The sequence below is a fragment of the Camelina sativa genome, chromosome 1, assembly GCF_030686135.1.
Source record: "Camelina sativa cultivar CO46 ecotype springtype chromosome 1, ASM3068613v1".
NCBI lineage: Eukaryota > Viridiplantae > Streptophyta > Magnoliopsida > Brassicales > Brassicaceae > Camelina > Camelina sativa.
Window position 1 is genome coordinate 8450863 of NC_141880.1, and position 17426 is coordinate 8468288.

A 17426-nucleotide genomic window follows, 5' to 3' on the forward strand; every position below is an offset into this window, starting at 1 on the left:
AACGTTGTACGTATATACCATTCCTCTCATTTCCTTGAGATTATTCAATATATATATAGTTACATATACTATATAGTGTCCCCTTATGATGATGTCATCTCTCAATCATAAGAGATTTACCTTCATACACTTATTTATATTTTTCAATTTTAAATATATTATAAAAATTATTCCAATAAAAAGCTAATTTATATCCCACCAAAACTTTTGCCAAATACTCATCATTACAAATATTATTATTGTCAAATTTCAAGAACATTTCACAACTTATTACAAAATATTTTACATACAAAGAATTCATAAAAACAACATATAATTAACAACCATGTACAATTTTACTGTATGTTTTACCATTAAAAATATGTTCTTACACCCAAAATTATTTTATTGTTAAAGTATGCTCTTTATCACCACCTAAAATGTCATTTAAACAAATTTTATGTTGCTTTACTTTCATTTTGGCGTAATTATAGTGTTTATAATTACTAAAATTGTTTTGTGACATAAGTTATTTAACCATAAAATTTTTTAGTCCAAAGATATTTTGGATGAACAACTGGTGAAAATTATCTACTCGAGTACACTGATTTTATGACCAATCCAATAAAAGTTTTTTTATTGAGAAATTGAAAGAAAGTTAATATAACATGATAAAATTTAAAATTTGAAAATTATACAAAATTCAAAATAAAAACTTTATAAACAATCAAAAACATGATACATGTCATAATCAGGTTAAAGGGTCGATGACTTGTTCACTCCTCAGAAGTATCACATTGTACCAAAATTATTTAGAACTATGACCTCGTCTCAAATATTCTCGAATCGTAAGTTCTCGACTTATTTCTACCCAATCAAAAGTTCTCATATATTTCTCTATATACCTGGGTTTAAACGGATTACGAACCTAACCCGATAAAAAACCACACAAATACGGTTTGAAACCAATTTTAAAACGGTTTACAGTTCTAATTTCCCAAATTTCAAAATCGCTTCTCAATTACTCGATCAAGTAGCTTTTGTTTCAGTACCGGAATCATTGACATTATCCAGAAGAGAAAACTCTAGATTTTGACCAGAAACATCAACCATCGATTTATCTTCGAAACTTATAATGCTACTAACTGTAGAATCAATTTTGGAACATCCATCAGTATCTACATCCTCGATTAATTTAGCGGGCTTTATATACTTTGATTCCATTTCATTTCATATGATAACTTCCATTGAAGAACCTGCACGAATAAAAGACCCACAATAGATAAGCAAAATTATATCAGGAAAAAATCAAAGATCAAAACTTTCTAAACATGTAAATTTATGTAGATATAATGTTATTTTCTTAATTAGCTGTCCTATTATGTTTCAAAAATAACAATTCTTTTGACATAACTTATGTTATTCTTTTTAGATTTGTTATTCCCTATTTATTGATTAATAATAATATACATGTTTAATGATTTTTTTTTTGTTTATACATGTCAAAATCTAATTAAGAAAACACGTATAATATAATTAGCTTACAATGAAAGATATATTAGTTTGTTAATTTTCCTTTTTGATTTAGGAAATTTCTTTTTAGATATTAACATGTAAATTTTATGTAGGTTTAATGCTATTATCTTAATTAGCTGTTTTGAAAAAATAATAATTTTTGATATATTTCAACATCTCATCAGTATACTTGACACATGTCATGATCCTGTTAATGACTAATTTTGAAAACCTAACTTTTTATAATAAGATTTTATGATTAGTAATTTTTTATTTCTTGATTTTTTAAAAAGATTTTTTCTTTTAAAATTAGAAATTTGTATAAAATTGACACTTGTCACAATCTGGTGAGTTAGTAACTTTTGAAATTAACACGTGTCACGATCTGATAAGTTAGTAAGATTTTCTTCTTTGAAAATTAAAAATTTGTGTAAAATTGACACTTGTTATAATCTGATGAGTTAATAATTTTTAAAATTGACATGTATTACGGTAAGTTAGTAACTTTTGAAACTATACTTTATTTATATAATAAAATGTCTATATCGTCGTGACTCCTATTCGAACACATCATATCAGCGACCCCAATCCGGTCCGGACTTTGAACTATTTTGAGGTCTATATATCTATTAAAAATGACACCAAACAAAATATGAAGGAATATAGTGGAATTCACATACACATAATTTTGCAAGTAAGAAAAAAACACAAGACTTGTTATTTCTTTTGTTTATCCGAAACTATAGAACATTATTTATATGATTTGTTGTAATTGGTTCAAAGAACCTCCCATCTCAGCCTCAGGTGGGAATCTTTTCAAAAATGTCTCTTAACTTCCTTATCCTATTTTCCCATTTATTTTCTTTTGATGCGACATAAATTTAGAATTATGCTTCAATCTATAACCTCTCAAGTGCAAAGGGTGTAGCTTTAATTTAAAGAAGAATATAATTATTATGTTTCGAGAAAACTAAACGAAAAGCACACAAAATTAAACTGTTAGTTTCGGTAAGATTTAATCAATTAAGCATCTTTACAAAAACTGTAACAGTAAAAAAATTGTTTTGGAAAAAAACGTATTACTGGAGAAAAAACTCTCAAATATTTTTCTCCCAAAAGTACTACAAAAGGACAAACTTATGTTAAAATTAAGTATCTACCAGAAAGAGAACAAATGAGAAAAAAAATTGAACAAACCGAAGGAAAATAGAAAGTCCTCTAAGGCCTAGCTTTGTTGTAGCTCTTCCGGTCAGCAAAGGCACATAGACATAGTAGTGCGACGCTTGAATGGTCTGAGACTCGAGCATGGCATGAAAGAGAAAGGTAGAAGGACAATGGACAATGGACCGCACCACATGAGATAAAAACCTCAGAACGCCAAGATTCTTTTTGACACTGCAGATTATATTCTTGCTTGATGTTTCGAATCACATTCATTACATAAATAGCAAATAATGAGTGATGTAGCCATTTGTGGTTTAAGTTCGTTATCCAAAGCCGCAGAAACATTAACCACATTCTCTATCTCAATCTCATACCATGAATTTCTTGGATTAAATTACATGGTAAATATCTCCAAGGCTCCAATAAGCCAGAGAAAGAGATCCAATAAGCAAAGATGAGAAGCAGAGAAGATATCAAAAGTGCAAATGTTTTAAATCCAAGATTTGAAAATTAGAAAATGTGGGCAGATATCAACAAAATTTAAGTCTTATGTGTATATACATTCTGTAACCATAACCAATACATGCTTTAAACAATTTAATTTACTCAGAACCCCTCCTGCTTCTACAATACTTTCTTGTATTGTTTTCTGTACTTTAACCAGAAGTTGAGCAAGACATAAGTAAATTGCATTTTTACAATCTATACAAGACTTACCATGCGCCTTTAAAGATTTGTGCAAGAATCACTAACTGTTGTTGGTTTGTCTTTTACAGGTGGTGTGTGATCATGGGAGAAGACTAGCAGAAGACTCATCTCCATGTTCTTCATCCAACTGTGACTCTGATGGAACACCTGAAACTGGTCTTGTTTCCTCCGGGATAAATCTCACCCATCGTTTCTCCTTCACAAGTGTTAAGAGCGGGTACAGGCAGAACCCGAGAATGATGATCACTCCACTGATAAGAAATGTCCTCGTGGCGGCCAAAACCATCACAAGAATGACAAGCAAAGAAGGAGGCAAGCACAGCATGAAAACTCCAAATGTGTTCAAGGGAACTTTATAAGGTCGGTTGAGATCCGGTTTCTTAATCCTTAGTTTGACAAAGGCTGCAAATTCAAGAAGCATTCCTAACGCGTACAAGAAATTCAGAAACTCAATGATCTCTTGGAAGCTCATCCACGACAGGAATATGACTCCTGTAGCTGAGCACAGAATACTGATCGTTGGTGTCCCATACTTCGACCTGCAACAGCACACAAAGCATGTTAAAACCGACTTATCCACGGACATCGTTCATAACCCCAAAAAAAAAACACTTTTGGAGACTTAAGTGACTAACCTTTGAGCAAAAAATGCAGGGAGCATACCGATCTCACTCATACCGAGAAGCTGAAATGCATCACTACTCATCTCGGCTTCAAACAATCCAAGATTAGACATTGCAGCAGCAGCTTGTATCCATCCCTTGAGCCAAACACCACCAATAAGCATTCCAACCTCAGCAAAATACCCATCACTCCACTCTTCAGAAGAGGAGGTTAAAGCTCCAGTCCCTGCCATGAGGGGAATCAAATATGACCCCATGACTAACAAAACCGCTCCAAACAAAGCCTTTGGAAACGTCTTCCCAGGACTGTCAACTTCTCCTGCAAGAGTACTAGCTTTGTCCCAATAGTTCAGATTCCAAAACATGGTATTAAAGTACCCTCTCCAGTTAATCTTCCTAGTATCCACAACCAGCCAACGCTTAGGCCTGATTCGAGGAACAGCTAGCAAAGCCATTACAACGAAAGGACAGAGCGAAAAAATCGCTAGCACAACAGCTGATAACCCAACAATATGCAATCCTCTATAGTTCAAATAAGTCAGTGAGAACGTAATGCCTAACAGAGCAGGAACACGAGCAGCTACATGGTTCAGAACCGGAAACGAATGTTTCAGGTAATCAAGAAACAGTACAGGGTAGAGAGCATTATCCATAACACCACTAAACCATTTCCAAAACCCTTCCTGGAATCCCCAAAACGGACCAAACGCTGAAGAGATCCAAACAACGTAGCCACCATTCTCAGGGAAGCTTGTGGCAAGCTCTGCCGTAACCAGAGCTTCGGGTATACTCCAAATCAGAGGAAAAATCAAGAACCCTAAAAGGGATAAGAGAGGACCACCACCTGATTTCACAGAATCCTCCACACCAAAAGGTCCACCAGAAACTTCATAGAAAATCAGAAACACTAGGGGTAGTAGTGTCAGCTTCGGACTTGGTTTAGCCTCAGAGCTGGTTTCGTCGTTTACTATTACCTCTTCACCCATCAATCAAATACCACCGATAGATAGAGAGAAACAGAGCTCGCGGTGATTGCTATGGAAAACAAACAAAAAGATACTCTTCTTTAGTCGAGAATTTGGATGGTTTCAATATAAAAATCAATCCTTTGATTAAGAGAAAACATCAAAAAGGTTAAAGCTTTGTTTTTTAAAAAAAAAAAAAAAAAAAAACTCTGTTCAGAAGTCAGAGGCAAAACAGAGTGTCAAAATTAATCGATGGGGTTCGGTTCGAGAACCTGTAGATCGAATTGAAGTGGGCTTGGTGCAATCACACAAGCTAGCTTAGTTGAATTGATGAAATGGATCTCTCTCTCTCTCTCTCTCTGATTCTCTCTGATGAATCCTAATAGTTAATGCAGAGGAAGGAGATGGAACTGATTGGAAAGATCAACAAGTTTCCCATCTCAGATTCAAAGATCAGATGGTGACGTTAGATGGAAAATATCTTTGTATAATTGTTGTTTTGGCGTAAGACCTTTGCATCAGTTTTTTGTAAGTTAAGACGCCACATGGCTCCCACCACTGCAATTTGCAAATTGCAACTACCTACCCACATCAATTTATGACTTCGTCAAACATTTTGGTTCTATTCTCTTTAGTCCTCATAAAATTATTTTTATGTTTGGGCTGACTTGTAGCAATACCATATGGAGTAAGATTTATGTTTAGGAACTAGTCACATTTTTCGCTTTGTATTTTGTATATTATTATCTTGGGGTTTTCATTTAATCATTTTAAAATTCAAAGTTTTTTTTTTCTTGAAATATTTTTGGGACTATGTAAATATACTCGAGAAATGACTCAATGAGTGATTTTTGTGTGTGTGTGTGGATGTGTGATTATGTATTATATTTTTTGCAATTTATTTTTAATTCCTTTCACATTTTTAGAAATTTAATACTGCTACATATATCATATATGATGCACATAATAGAAATCTAATATAAAAAGCAAAAAAAAAAAAAAAACCCATAGTCTATGAACTATGAAGTACATTTCCGGTTTAGCAGGCTCACTGGCTCCATGAAGAGCGTCCGGTCTAACCACAAGAATTACACCGTACTGTCCAAGTTACTTGCTTTGCTTTGTTTGGAAAATTAACTTATACTAGGGTCCGACCTGCGCTATAGGGCGGGGGAAAAATTTATATACATGTTCATATTTAAAAACTGTTAAAGTGTTAAGTGTTTACTGTGATATACACAACTTACGAAACCAATAATTAAAGTTAACCTAAGTTTCGAGGCTATATTATATTCCGTAAGTATACAATTGTTAATTAATAATATATATATAAGTAATGGACCCAAATAATGTACTTGTGTTGTATTTGGGCTCAATTGGGCCGTATTTGTGTTTTCCACTATTATTAAGAAATCATCATTAAACAATACTATAGACAATTGGTGGGGGTTTATTAAAAAGAAAAAAGAAAATAAAAATTTCTGGATAACTTAATAGTTTTTCAGATCACCCTCAGAAAAAGAACCCATTGACTGCTTACTTCGTTTCCACTTCTCGATTCATTTCACCACTATTTTTATACCAGGAAGCGATTGAAACCCGCTTATCACTAATACAGGGTGCAGTCCCTTTTATGTGAAAGGATTTCGTAGAGGCAGTGGTAATCAAGAACCAAATCAGAAACTCGACCAGGTTTATTGATTTCTTCCAAGGCGGATTCGATTGTGGGTTTTACAAATCTCCTTATGTATCTAGTTAATTGGGTAAGTTGATTCTGATTACGATAAATCAATCTATTATCACTACCTTCATTGGTTTGAATTAAGTTTATTGTTCTCAATTTTAATAGGAATTCTTTGTAAAGAATTCCTAATGTACCTGAGTTCAAACTCAAGCTTCTTCTTGAACTTGTTATCCAAGTCATGGGTTTTCATTTCACCAACATTTACAACTTGGCCAATTACATCTGAAATGGATAATATTTACAATGGTTAGAGAAATGTGTTTACCACGGTTAAACAAACCTTAAACAATTATATGTATATTTCTTTACAATCTACATATGTAAATGTATATACATAGAAGTATAAGATGTGAATACTAACCAATCAAAATATTTTCATTCAATGATGGATCGTTGAGAATAGTCTGAAAATCAACCAAGTTGAGGTACATGTCCTCAGACAATGAGGCACAATTAACAATTGTGTGTGACACTAAATTTTCCAGTACCCTTAGTCAGTGAAAAATTCTCAATAACTTTCTATTGACCAGGCACAATCATACGCTGGAACTTATGTAGCTGTTGTTTCTTGACAGTAGCATAGATCAGATTACCCTAAACGGAAAAGCAAAAGAAATTCACAGTAAGGAAGAGGGAAAGAAATACATAGTAATTTAAAACTTTTTGTGATTTATTTAAAACATAAACGTCAGGCCTACACCGAATGATTATTAAGCTTTACCGAAATATCAGCTAGGACCATTTCCAGGGTCTCACCAGAATATGTGGTATACTGGTTCCATATATGGATGATCTTGACTTGGATCTTCCAAACAGTCTTGAAAGGCTTGATCGATGCAAGATCAGTTATTGGAAGATTGGCAGCCATTGTTAAGCTTAAGCGAGTTGTGCTGTAAATCTTTGATGAAAGGTATGAGGTTTATGTTTTCTCCTATTGAGTATATATATAGGTAGAGTAAATAGGTAGAGTATATTCTCATAATTGATTTCCTAATTATTTTGGTAATCAAATTTCCGTAATTTTAGGATAATGAGTTATTAATTTTGTTTGTTACGATCAATTATGGGACTAAAAATAAGGAGAAACTTGCAATTGTTACGATCTTAGGAAGGTGTAAACTTGCGATTGCCTATTTGGAAACTGATTCGAAACTAAGATTATAGTTAAAAATATATGATATCTTTGAGAGGAAAGTTTGAATTTATTTTATGATTAGTTTAAATTGTTTCCTAAACTATAGGAACCGTAAATTTAGCAACCATAAGCCAAATTATGTAGAATGTAGAATTCAGATATAAATTTCGGATATAAGCAACATAAAAATAACCCATATCCGATATTGAAGATTTCGGGTTATTTTTTCTTTAAACCCGACCCGGAAAAGATTTTGTACTTCTCCTTTACTAATATATTAAAGATTTAAAGATTCTAGCAATTTTTTTTTTCTCTTTATGTCGGTATAATTTAACAACGTGAAATTAAGAATTACGGTACAGTATTTCCTATATATATTTAAAAGAGTGGGTAAGAGTTTCGATAACCCTAATTTCTATTACAACCTTGTTCGTTTAAAAACCCTAATTTGTATTTGATAGCAACAACGACGATGATGATGTCCGATATCTCGCAGGATTTGCTAGAGGAGATTCTCTCTAAGGTTCCGACAACATCTCTGAGAGCAGTGAGATCTACTTGCAAACGATGGAACGCTTTATCCAAAGATCCGAGCTTTGCAAAGAAGCATTGTGGTAAAGCAGCCGAGGCGATTCTGGTGATCATGTTGAATGATTTTAGGGCTCAATTGATGAGCGTCAGTCTCCATAACAACAAAGACTTGGTAGATCCATCTGTAAAGGAGATATGTAACTCATATGTTCAAGTCTTTCACTGCGATGGCTTGTTGTTATGCGTCCCTAAGGAGGACAGCACTAGCCTCCTGGTTTGGAATGCGTATTTGGGACAAACAAGATGGATCAAACCCATAATTAAATACGACTTGTTTGAAAGGTACGCTCTCGGATACGACAACAACCGTAACCACAAAATCTTTAATTAGGTGTTTAAATAATTACGATGATAATGCAAAACGAATTGTTGAGTTTGAAATCTTCGATCTTAAGTGTAATATATGGACGGTTCTTGATGTCATTACTCCCGACTGGTATATACCATACTATTTATGTCGGTGGGTGTCCGTGAAGGGAAATACTTACTTTATTGCTAAGAAAATATTGGGAGGAGGAATGCGCACAAATTTTTTACTCTGCTTTGATTTTACAAAAGAGAGTTTTGGACGGCATCTGGATCTGCCGTTTGACTCTCATCCTCAGTATGGTGTAACTCTATCTTCTGTTAGAGAAGAGAAGCTTGCAGTGTTATTTAAAAAATGGAATGCAGATGATATGGATATATGGATTACAACTAAGATTGAGCCCAACGCGGTGTCATGGAGCTACTTCTTGAAACTTGATAGGACAGTCATTGGAATACAGCCATCTCTGAGTTTCTTCATCGACGAGAAAAAGAAAATTGCAGTGATTTATTTTAAAGACAGTAAAGAGAGCTACAACTTCACAGCTTACATGTGTGGAGAAGATGGATACTGCTACCAAGAAGTGCATCATGGAGAATCTGAATCTGCATCTCGGCCATTTGTGTACACTTATGCTCCAAGTTGGGTGCAGATCCAGTAATGTCTCCAGTATTATCTCTACAAGGATGTTTTTTTTTTTTTGGTTTTGTTTCTTGCATCTCTACAAGTATCTTTTTTCGGGTCCAATACCAACATATTTCCTCTGTTATGATAAGAATCGCTTATCTGATCATAGAAACAGTACCTAACAAAGCTACTTATCTAGATTAGTTCATAGGTTGCAAACTGTTTAATGATGGTTTTGTCTACATGCCCAAGAAAACATTTTATTAACCCACTATTGTGTCTTCATAGTCTACAAATATAATGCAGAATTAGTGGAGATTGGTTCTCTGGTCCTTAACCATGGTAGATAAAGATTTCAATCTCTTTTTATCTAGTCATTTGTGGTTTCAGATCAGTTGGATCTCGTGAGATGAGATCTGCATTTGCTTGTTCTATACCACTTCTCGTCTTTTCTTGAATATAAAATATTCTGAGACTAACATATCCTTGTGTAAGTCCATAAGGAAGAAGTTTTTGGTTTTCATCGAGACTACTACAAATCTTGTGTGTGTCCATAAGTTGTAGAATATTTTATTTGCAGTCATCTCATCTCTGATGGATGAATTGTTGGTGACCATGGTATTTGGGACAGAGTATGGTTTATATAGTCTCAGCCATTGCACAACACCGTTGACATGTCTTTTTAAATCTTATTTTCCTCCAATATGAAAACACGTCGCAGTTCCAATGGCTTTTGATTGCGGCATAAGTGGCAGATTAAAAATGATGTTGCAATCACAAATTCTAAGTTCTCACACACCCTTTTGGTTACAAGACCCTTTTGGTTACAAGAGATTGCATAAAACTGACAATGATACAAAAGAAATTTGGTTAGAAGAGTTTTTAATCTGTTTTGATTTTACAAGTGAGAAATTTGGTCCGCGTCTTCCTCTGCCATCTCACTATGTTGTAGGACTTACCGCTCTGTATTCTGTTAGAGAAGAGCACCTTGCGTTGTTAAACATGCCTTGGAATACATCAGAGATGAAGATATGGGTGACAACTAAGATTGGACCCAGTGCAGTGTCCTGGAGTTACTTTTTAGAAGTTGATATTTCTGATTTCAAATTGAACGTTTTGCCTGGTTGTTTCTTCATTGACCAAGAGAATAAACTCGTTGTGCTTAACTACTTAAACAATTCCAAATGCCTTGTAGCTTACATCACCGGAGAGGATGTATACTTGAGAAAAGTGGATCTTGGTTTCGCTTTGAAACTCAAAGATCTTCCGTATTCTCCCACACATGTGTGCTCTTATGTTCCAAGTTTAGTGCAAATCAACCGAATTGGTGTATGCAAAGGAAAACAAAAAAAAAAGAAGCCGCTGAGGTCATAAGTACATTTACATTTAGTTGAAGATTTGCCTTTATTTTGAAATTGTGTTTACGATAAGCACTACCTTAATAGTGCAGTACTGATAGAAGTTTCTCTGCTAGATGTTAAATGCCTCAGAGCTGTTGGAGAGATCTTACTTATCTGATCACAGAACCAGTAACCTAATTAAGCTTCTCAAGATTAATTCGGTTGTTGCAAACTGTTTAATTAATGTTTAGTACTACTATTCTTGAAGATGTATTGGTGGCCATGCGTTTTGTGGCATCATGCTAAGAAGAGTCCTTGAAAGTTTCATATGATTTTATAAATAGGATGATTATTATGTGATATTGAGATTGGTTATATGGTCCCTAACCATGGTGAAGCTTCTTTCTCTTTTCATCTTCGTTTAATAAATTTCTCAACAGTACTGTCTTTTGGTCATTCCAATCAAATGGATCTAGTGGGATGAGCTCTGTCTAGTGCATTTTCCATTTGCCTTTAACGAGAGGTTAATAAAACTATGCTTTATAGTTGAAGAGAGTTATGGAGTTCAATATCGACTAATAAATGTCGTTAGACTTAATGAGAGAGATGTGAACGTATGTTCGGTAGTACATACATTCATACATATGGTCAAAAGCTGAAAATAGAGGAGGATGCGCCTACAGGTTCAACCGATGTTCTTTTACATCATCTTCTTCTTCCTTTTACATCATTATGATATGTGACTTTTTTCATGTTTATTAAGAACATATATTCGTCAGTGGAGCCTTTCTCTTTTCCCACTTTATCAAGTTTTCATTTGTTATTCAAACAAAATGTATCTATTTAAAAATTATCAAATGCATTCATACATCTTCAGATCTTCTTCTTCCACTGTATTCTTCATCATCATCTTCTTTAGAAATTCTGTATATATATATCTACATTTAACTCGTTTGGTTAGAGAAAAACTAGTGGAAATTGACTGCTGAAACCTTTAGTATTTATAACTTCGCCAAAGTGATACATGACAAGTGATATGTTACAAATTAGAAAAACAACAGTTACTTTTTTGTTTTTATTTTTTTAAACACGTATATATATTTGGCTACAGTTTGATAACCTCGTACTTATCTTTGTGCTTAAAAAAAAAAATCAAATTACGAGAAACTTCAAACGATACTGGAATTAAAAGATTTTTTGGAAGCTGATGATATTATCTATGTGACACATGATGCCTAAACCTAACATATTTGTTTATAAAAACTAAAAAGACGTAGTGGGCAAACGTTTTTTCTACTTGAAACAATGACTACGATATCCGATCTTTCGCGTGATTTGGTAGAGGAGATACTGTGTAGGGTTTCTATAAATTCTCTAGGGGCAGCAAGATCCACTTGCAAAGTATGGAACGCTTTATTCAAAGATGAGAACTTTACAAAGCACAGTGGTACATCAGCCAAGGAGATTATGTTCATCATGATCCGTGGTTGTAGGGCTCATTTAATGAGCGTCAATCTCCATGAAATTTATAACCGCAAAGGCTTGCCAGATTTATCTATAAAGGAGATAGGTAAACTTAACCAAGTGAATATCATTGAAATGCTTCATTGCGATGGTTTATTGTTATGCGTCACTACAGATCTTTCGAGACTCGTGGTTTGGAACCCGTCCGGAACAATCAGGTGGATCCAACCCAAAAAATACAATTTCCATACATTAGACAGGTATGCTATCGGATACGACAACAACAACCGCAACGTCAAAGTCTTGACTCTTGAGCTTTTACTTTTACTGTTGGAATCCCAACAACCACATTGAGTATGAAATCTTTGACATTGAGTCTAATTCATGGAGGAGGGTTCGTAATGTCAATACCGACTGGAGAATACATCGTAGCAGTGTGTCCTTGAAGGGAAATACTTACTTTATTGCTCATGGAAGATTGCAAGTAGAACAAGGAGAATTTTTACGTTGTTTTGATTTTACAAGTGAGAGATTTGGACCGCGTCTCCCTCTGCCGTTTCACTCTCGTCTTGACGATTCGGTAATTCTATCTACTGTTGGAGAAGAGAAGCTTGCAGTGTTATTTAAAAAGTCTGATGAATGTGAGATTGGAATATGGATTACCATTAAGAAAAAAAAAAGATTTTGAATTAATTAATTAAAGGAGTTACTTATAAGATTTTTTATTTGATCTACAAAATATACTTTTCCATTTAAAATAAAATTTTATTTCTCACTTAACTCTAATGATGTATTTGAAATAATCTCTTAAAAATATTTAAGATTAATTTCTTAATGTAATTTTTATTAATACTGGTAAGATGATATTCAATTTTTTTTCTTTTTGTGGTAAAGATATATGTCATTTTTAATCTATATTAATTGACTGATTGTTGTTAAGAAAATAATAATAAACATAACAGTATAAATATTGAATAGGATTCATCTTGTAAGTCATATACATTATACATATGAGTGGGCAACCGTGAAAGTTCAAACGCTAATTTATATTTGAAACAATGACGATGATATCCGATCTTTCCCAGGATTTGTTAGATGATATATTCTCTAGGATTCCATTGACATCTTTGAGAGTAATAAGATCCACTTGTAAACGATGGAACGATTTATCCAAAGATCGGATCTTATGTAAAGCAGAGGCAAATCAACTGTTTATAGGGTTCATTTTGAAGGAATTTAAGGTTTTTTCAGCGAAGTTCAATGTCCATGATATATTTAACGAAGATGGTAAAAAGCTCGTTAATCCATCTATAAAGGAGATGAGTCATTTATTTAATCAAGTTGAGGTACGTGAAATCATTCATTGTGATGGCTTATTGTTATGCGTCATTAGAGATTACACTAGCCTCGTGGTTTGGAACCCGTATTTGGGTCAAATCAAGTGGATTGAACCCGTAAACGCTTACAAGAAATTTGACATGTATGCTTTCGGACACGACAACAACAAGAACCGTAACCACAAAATCTTGAGGATATACGATGATGACAGTGCAAAGAAGTCACTAGACTACCAGATATACGATTTCAAGTCTAATTCATGGAGAGTTATTGATGCCACTCCTCACAATCCTGTATGGCATTATTCTCAACACAGTGCGTCGTTGAAAGGAAATACTTACTTTCTTTGTGTAGAATTCAAAATGGGTTGGGTGGTCGACGATTTTTTAATCTGTTTTGATTTTACAAGTGAGAGATTTGGACAACATATTCCTCTCCCATCTCACTATTGTTCTGCATATTATATGTCTCTATCTTCTGTTAGAGAAGAGCACCTTACGGTGTTATATGATCGTTGGCACGAATCTAAGGTTGAGATATGGGTGACAACTAAGATTGAGCCCAATGCAGTGTCATGGAGTTGCTTCTCAACAGTTGATGTTTCTGATTTGATATTTAAGGGTTTATCTTCGAGTTTATTCATCGACCAAGAGAAGAAAAGTACCATAGTAATTTATAAGAACATATGTAGAAACATGTTTACCTCTGATTGCATCACAGTTTACATCATTGGAGAGGGTGGATATTCGAAAAAAGTGAATCTCGGAAGAGCTATGAATGTCGGAGATATGTCGTATGCTCGCACACTAGTGTGCTCTTATGTTCCAAGTTTAGTGGAAATCAATCAAGGCCAAGTATCATTGCCTCTATAAGCCAAGAGAAAATAAGGAGATTAGAGCAAGGCCAATGGGGGTTCATATTTTGGGGATCTTATACACTATTTAAATTTTTTATGAATTAATTGTGTACTTTTTTTAAAATAAGAACCCTTGATCTCTTAGTTAAAATTATCTCTTCTAATGGTTAGGATCTAAATTTGGATCTCTTATTTTTGAAAATATAGTTTTTTTAAATTTAAATTTTTTAAATAGAATAGAAGTAGTTTAAATGTTTAAACATATAAGGACTAATAGGAAACTTTTGACTTGTTTATGATGAACAATTTCAATAAATTAGTAACTAACCTCAAGGTAATTTCATGACAAGAAGGTACAAAAAAAAACAGAGGAATTCAGTACAGGACCTTCTTTTTGGTCTTGCTTACTTCTTCCTCCTCATCTTCGTCGTCTTCTTCTTCCTCATCCTCATCATCTTCTTCATCCTCATCTTCGTCTTCATCAATATCATCTTCATCTTCATTGTCTATTTCAAACTCCTCTCCCTCAATAGCCTCACCAGTGAACCATGAGACAGCATGAGGTATAATCTTCTCCCGGATCGTAGAACTGCAGTAAGCAAGGAATACTTTAATCAGATATTAAGAAATGTACAACTTCACAATAAAAGAAGCTAGCTCACGCTTTTATGCAGTAGGTAAAAAGATAAACGGAAAAGTATTAGAATGAAAGAGTTTTTATTCAAGAATACGAACCCAATGTCGTAGTCTTGTTCCATCAGATTCTGAAGTTCCTCAGCCTGCACCAAGAAGATTAAGCTTTAGAAGAAATTTTGATCAAACATATTCAAAACAAGGCATGTTTTGGAACCAAATGATATCACACTCTGTCCTCATCAATGTCTTCGTCATCATCAGGAACTTGGGGAGGATTGAAGAAGTTGAAGAAGCTTTCACAAATGATATCATACGCAGTTCCTTGGAAGCATCTCAAAACAAAACATGCTATGGAGCCATACAAGAAAGTATCAACAACTAACCAATAGCCTTCTCAAGCAGAGGCTCATCTTCATCTTCATCAACAATTACCCAATATCTTTAAGATATATAAGGGCTCCTTCATCACGCTCTGTCTAAATGAACGACCCTAGCTGCAACACCAACCTCCTCAGATATAAAATCGTTGTTTTTCATGGCGGTCAACCAGAAACTAGGAACTCCTTTCTCTGCAATCCAACACGGTGAAATAAGCAAATTGTTTTTGAAGAATGATTACACTTCACAAAGGCAAAGAGTATACGTTCTGCAGTTTTGTCGTCTCCTTGGTCCATCTTAGTATCCTCTGGAGCCCCTTCAACGTCGGTAGCTCCATTCACAATATCAAAACGCTGCACATTCCAGGTGTCAAAGCAAAATTCAAGAGAAAATCAAAAGTAAACATAGCCAAAAGTAAACACAAGACTTGTCATATAATCAAAAGTATACAACTACCACATTCACAAGATCAAGATACCATATCAATCCACATTCCTAAACATGAGAATGGAGATTTGCCGAACCTGAATCTCCCGCAAGACCTCAACAGGTCTTCTGATTTTAGGAGTCAGATTCTCGAGAACATCAGAATGCTGTCCAGCTAGATTCTGCAGCTTGTTCTGTGAAGCAAAATCAAAGCACATAACAAAACAAATCACCACAGAAACTATAGAGCACGAAGCTAATTCTCTCCTAAACATTCGAACACGAAGGTAATCTCCAAATCTCGGACTCGATTCTGTCAATCGCATCCATCTCCACCGAGTCAATCGCCTTCGCTACTCATCTCCAGATCCTTCGAATCCAAACCCTTCCTCTGATTCCAGATCAATCGATTCCAAACCCTTCCTTCTGATTCCAAATTCCTTTGTCCTTTCAGCACATCGCGAGAGAAAGAAAGAGAGAGAGAGAAAAAGATATAGAGTTCAAAGGAATTTTTTTTTTCTTTGATATTATTTCAGCAGATCGGCCAACAGCAAAGCCACAGGTAGCGTCTCTTAGAACAAAAATCTGGTATACTATATAAGAGACTCCCCTTAACTTTTTTCTTTTCTTCTGAATTATTTTTTTTTTGCTTCAAAACACTAAAAACTCCTCTAAGAGTCTACAGATGGAGAAGGTCTTATTGATCCGTCTTGTTCAGTGTTCACCATACTTTAATTGTTTTATGCATTATCTTCTTTTTATTCATTTGTTGCTTCTTTGTGTTTCTTTTATTTTTAAAATAGGCCATGAATCTGTTTACTATAATACTCAAATGCTTTGTGGTACCGAAGACTTGACCATTGCCACGTTTTGGTATGATAATCGGACCCGACCAATATTTTTGGAAGTTTGTAAAGAAAAAACACTAGCTAGAGCCTAAATTGTTTTCGAATTCAAATGCAAATGAACACTGTAGTGGTTTGATATTTCATAAATTTTTTTTTTTTTTTTTTTTTTTTTTTTTTTTTTTTTATATAAAAAAAATTCATTGATTTCATTAAGTTCAAAGAAGGGTTATACATGGGGTGCCTCCTTTAATTTGACGACTAACACCTACACGATAAGAAGATACACAATTTAGAGATCATCCTTATAATGAAACATTCCAGTGTGTATAGTAGCAAAGTAACGAGGGAGCTTTATTTGTTAGGGGTTAGTCGGAGTCAGGGCACATCATCAATGTAATTATATTCGGATTTGTCTTTAATAGCTAAAAAACAAACGAATTAGGTAGAATTACTCTGAGAGTGCTGCAACATCGACCTTCCCACAGAGCCATATCCAAGCTTCCTACCAGCTGCACTCTGGAGTCGACGTATCTTTAGTATAAGTTTCTACGTTGGAGATTACACTTTTACCTATGAAGTTAGCTTAATTGTATACAGAAAATAGCTAGATAGATCTCTTTTGCTTTTGTTCTCTAATGAAGAAAAACATGTACATAAAAAATGAAGATATTAATCAATCTCTCTCTAATTTAGAGTTGGATTTCTTGTTGTTTTTTTCTCATTCCCCATGTGTCGTTCCTTCTTTTTGCGTGTAGACTTCTCGTCGTTTTTACTCGCCGCAT

At 34.3% G+C, this 17426-nt stretch overlaps 3 protein-coding genes, 1 long non-coding RNA gene and 2 pseudogenes across 6 annotated transcripts; 4 read left to right on the forward strand and 2 right to left on the reverse strand.

Annotated features, from left to right (window-relative positions):
• Window positions 1-3144: 3144 nt before the first annotated feature.
• Window positions 3145-5523, reverse strand: LOC104784473 (putative polyamine transporter At3g19553). Its single transcript, XM_010509497.3, has 3 exons — window positions 5227-5523; window positions 4002-5024; window positions 3145-3905 (listed from the first exon to the last, which is right to left on the reverse strand). The coding sequence occupies exons 2-3, from the start codon at window positions 4973-4975 to the stop codon at window positions 3446-3448; spliced, it is 1434 nt and encodes a 477-aa protein (XP_010507799.2). The 5' UTR covers window positions 4976-5024; window positions 5227-5523; the 3' UTR covers window positions 3145-3445.
• Window positions 5524-6395: 872 nt separating this feature from the next.
• Window positions 6396-9548, forward strand: LOC104784474 (uncharacterized). Of its 3 annotated transcripts, none has more exons than XR_015559833.1 (4): window positions 6396-6717; window positions 7229-7320; window positions 7431-7608; window positions 8330-8847. It is a non-coding gene; the product is annotated as an uncharacterized LOC104784474 (long non-coding RNA). The 3 variants fall into 3 exon arrangements; XR_015559837.1 differs by having other exon boundaries at window positions 6458-6717; window positions 7274-7320; XR_015559840.1 differs by lacking the exon at window positions 7229-7320 and having other exon boundaries at window positions 6407-6717; window positions 7515-7608; window positions 8330-9548.
• Window positions 9549-10120: 572 nt separating this feature from the next.
• Window positions 10121-10732, forward strand: LOC104705646 (F-box protein At3g19880-like). The gene has a single exon (XM_010421695.2). It carries the CDS (start codon window positions 10121-10123, stop codon window positions 10730-10732), a length of 612 nt encoding a protein of 203 aa, XP_010419997.2.
• A 1271-nt stretch (window positions 10733-12003) lies between these two features.
• Window positions 12004-12850, forward strand: LOC147949679 (putative F-box protein At5g51000 pseudogene; annotated as a pseudogene).
• A 370-nt stretch (window positions 12851-13220) lies between these two features.
• LOC104705656 (putative F-box protein At3g20030 pseudogene) lies at window positions 13221-14372 on the forward strand (annotated as a pseudogene).
• A 176-nt stretch (window positions 14373-14548) lies between these two features.
• On the reverse strand, window positions 14549-16657 carry LOC104705674 (nucleosome assembly protein 1;3-like). Its single transcript, XM_087509964.1, has 6 exons — window positions 16643-16657; window positions 15895-15990; window positions 15612-15723; window positions 15222-15340; window positions 15092-15135; window positions 14549-14945 (listed from the first exon to the last, which is right to left on the reverse strand). The coding sequence occupies exons 1-6, from the start codon at window positions 16655-16657 to the stop codon at window positions 14732-14734; spliced, it is 600 nt and encodes a 199-aa protein (XP_087366090.1). The 3' UTR covers window positions 14549-14731.
• Between the last annotated feature and the right edge of the window lie 769 nt (window positions 16658-17426).

Excerpts from the sequence above, each read along its gene's own strand:
- LOC104784473 (XM_010509497.3), bottom strand. The coding sequence starts at position 4,975 with ATGGGTGAAGAGGTAATAGTAAACGACGAAACCAGCTCTGAGGCTAAA. Across the intron at positions 3,906-4,001 it reads CCTGCATTTTTTGCTCAAAG|GTCGAAGTATGGGACACCAA; the intron begins GTTAGTCACTTA and ends GTGCTGTTGCAG.
- LOC104705646 (XM_010421695.2), top strand. The coding sequence starts at position 10,121 with ATGATGTTGCAATCACAAATTCTAAGTTCTCACACACCCTTTTGGTTA.
- LOC104705674 (XM_087509964.1), bottom strand. Across the intron at positions 15,341-15,611 it reads ACTCTTTGCCTTTGTGAAGT|CATGTTTTGTTTTGAGATGC; the intron begins GTAATCATTCTT and ends ATGGCTCCATAG. Across the intron at positions 14,946-15,091 it reads GAACAAGACTACGACATTGG|TTCTACGATCCGGGAGAAGA; the intron begins GTTCGTATTCTT and ends TGCTTACTGCAG.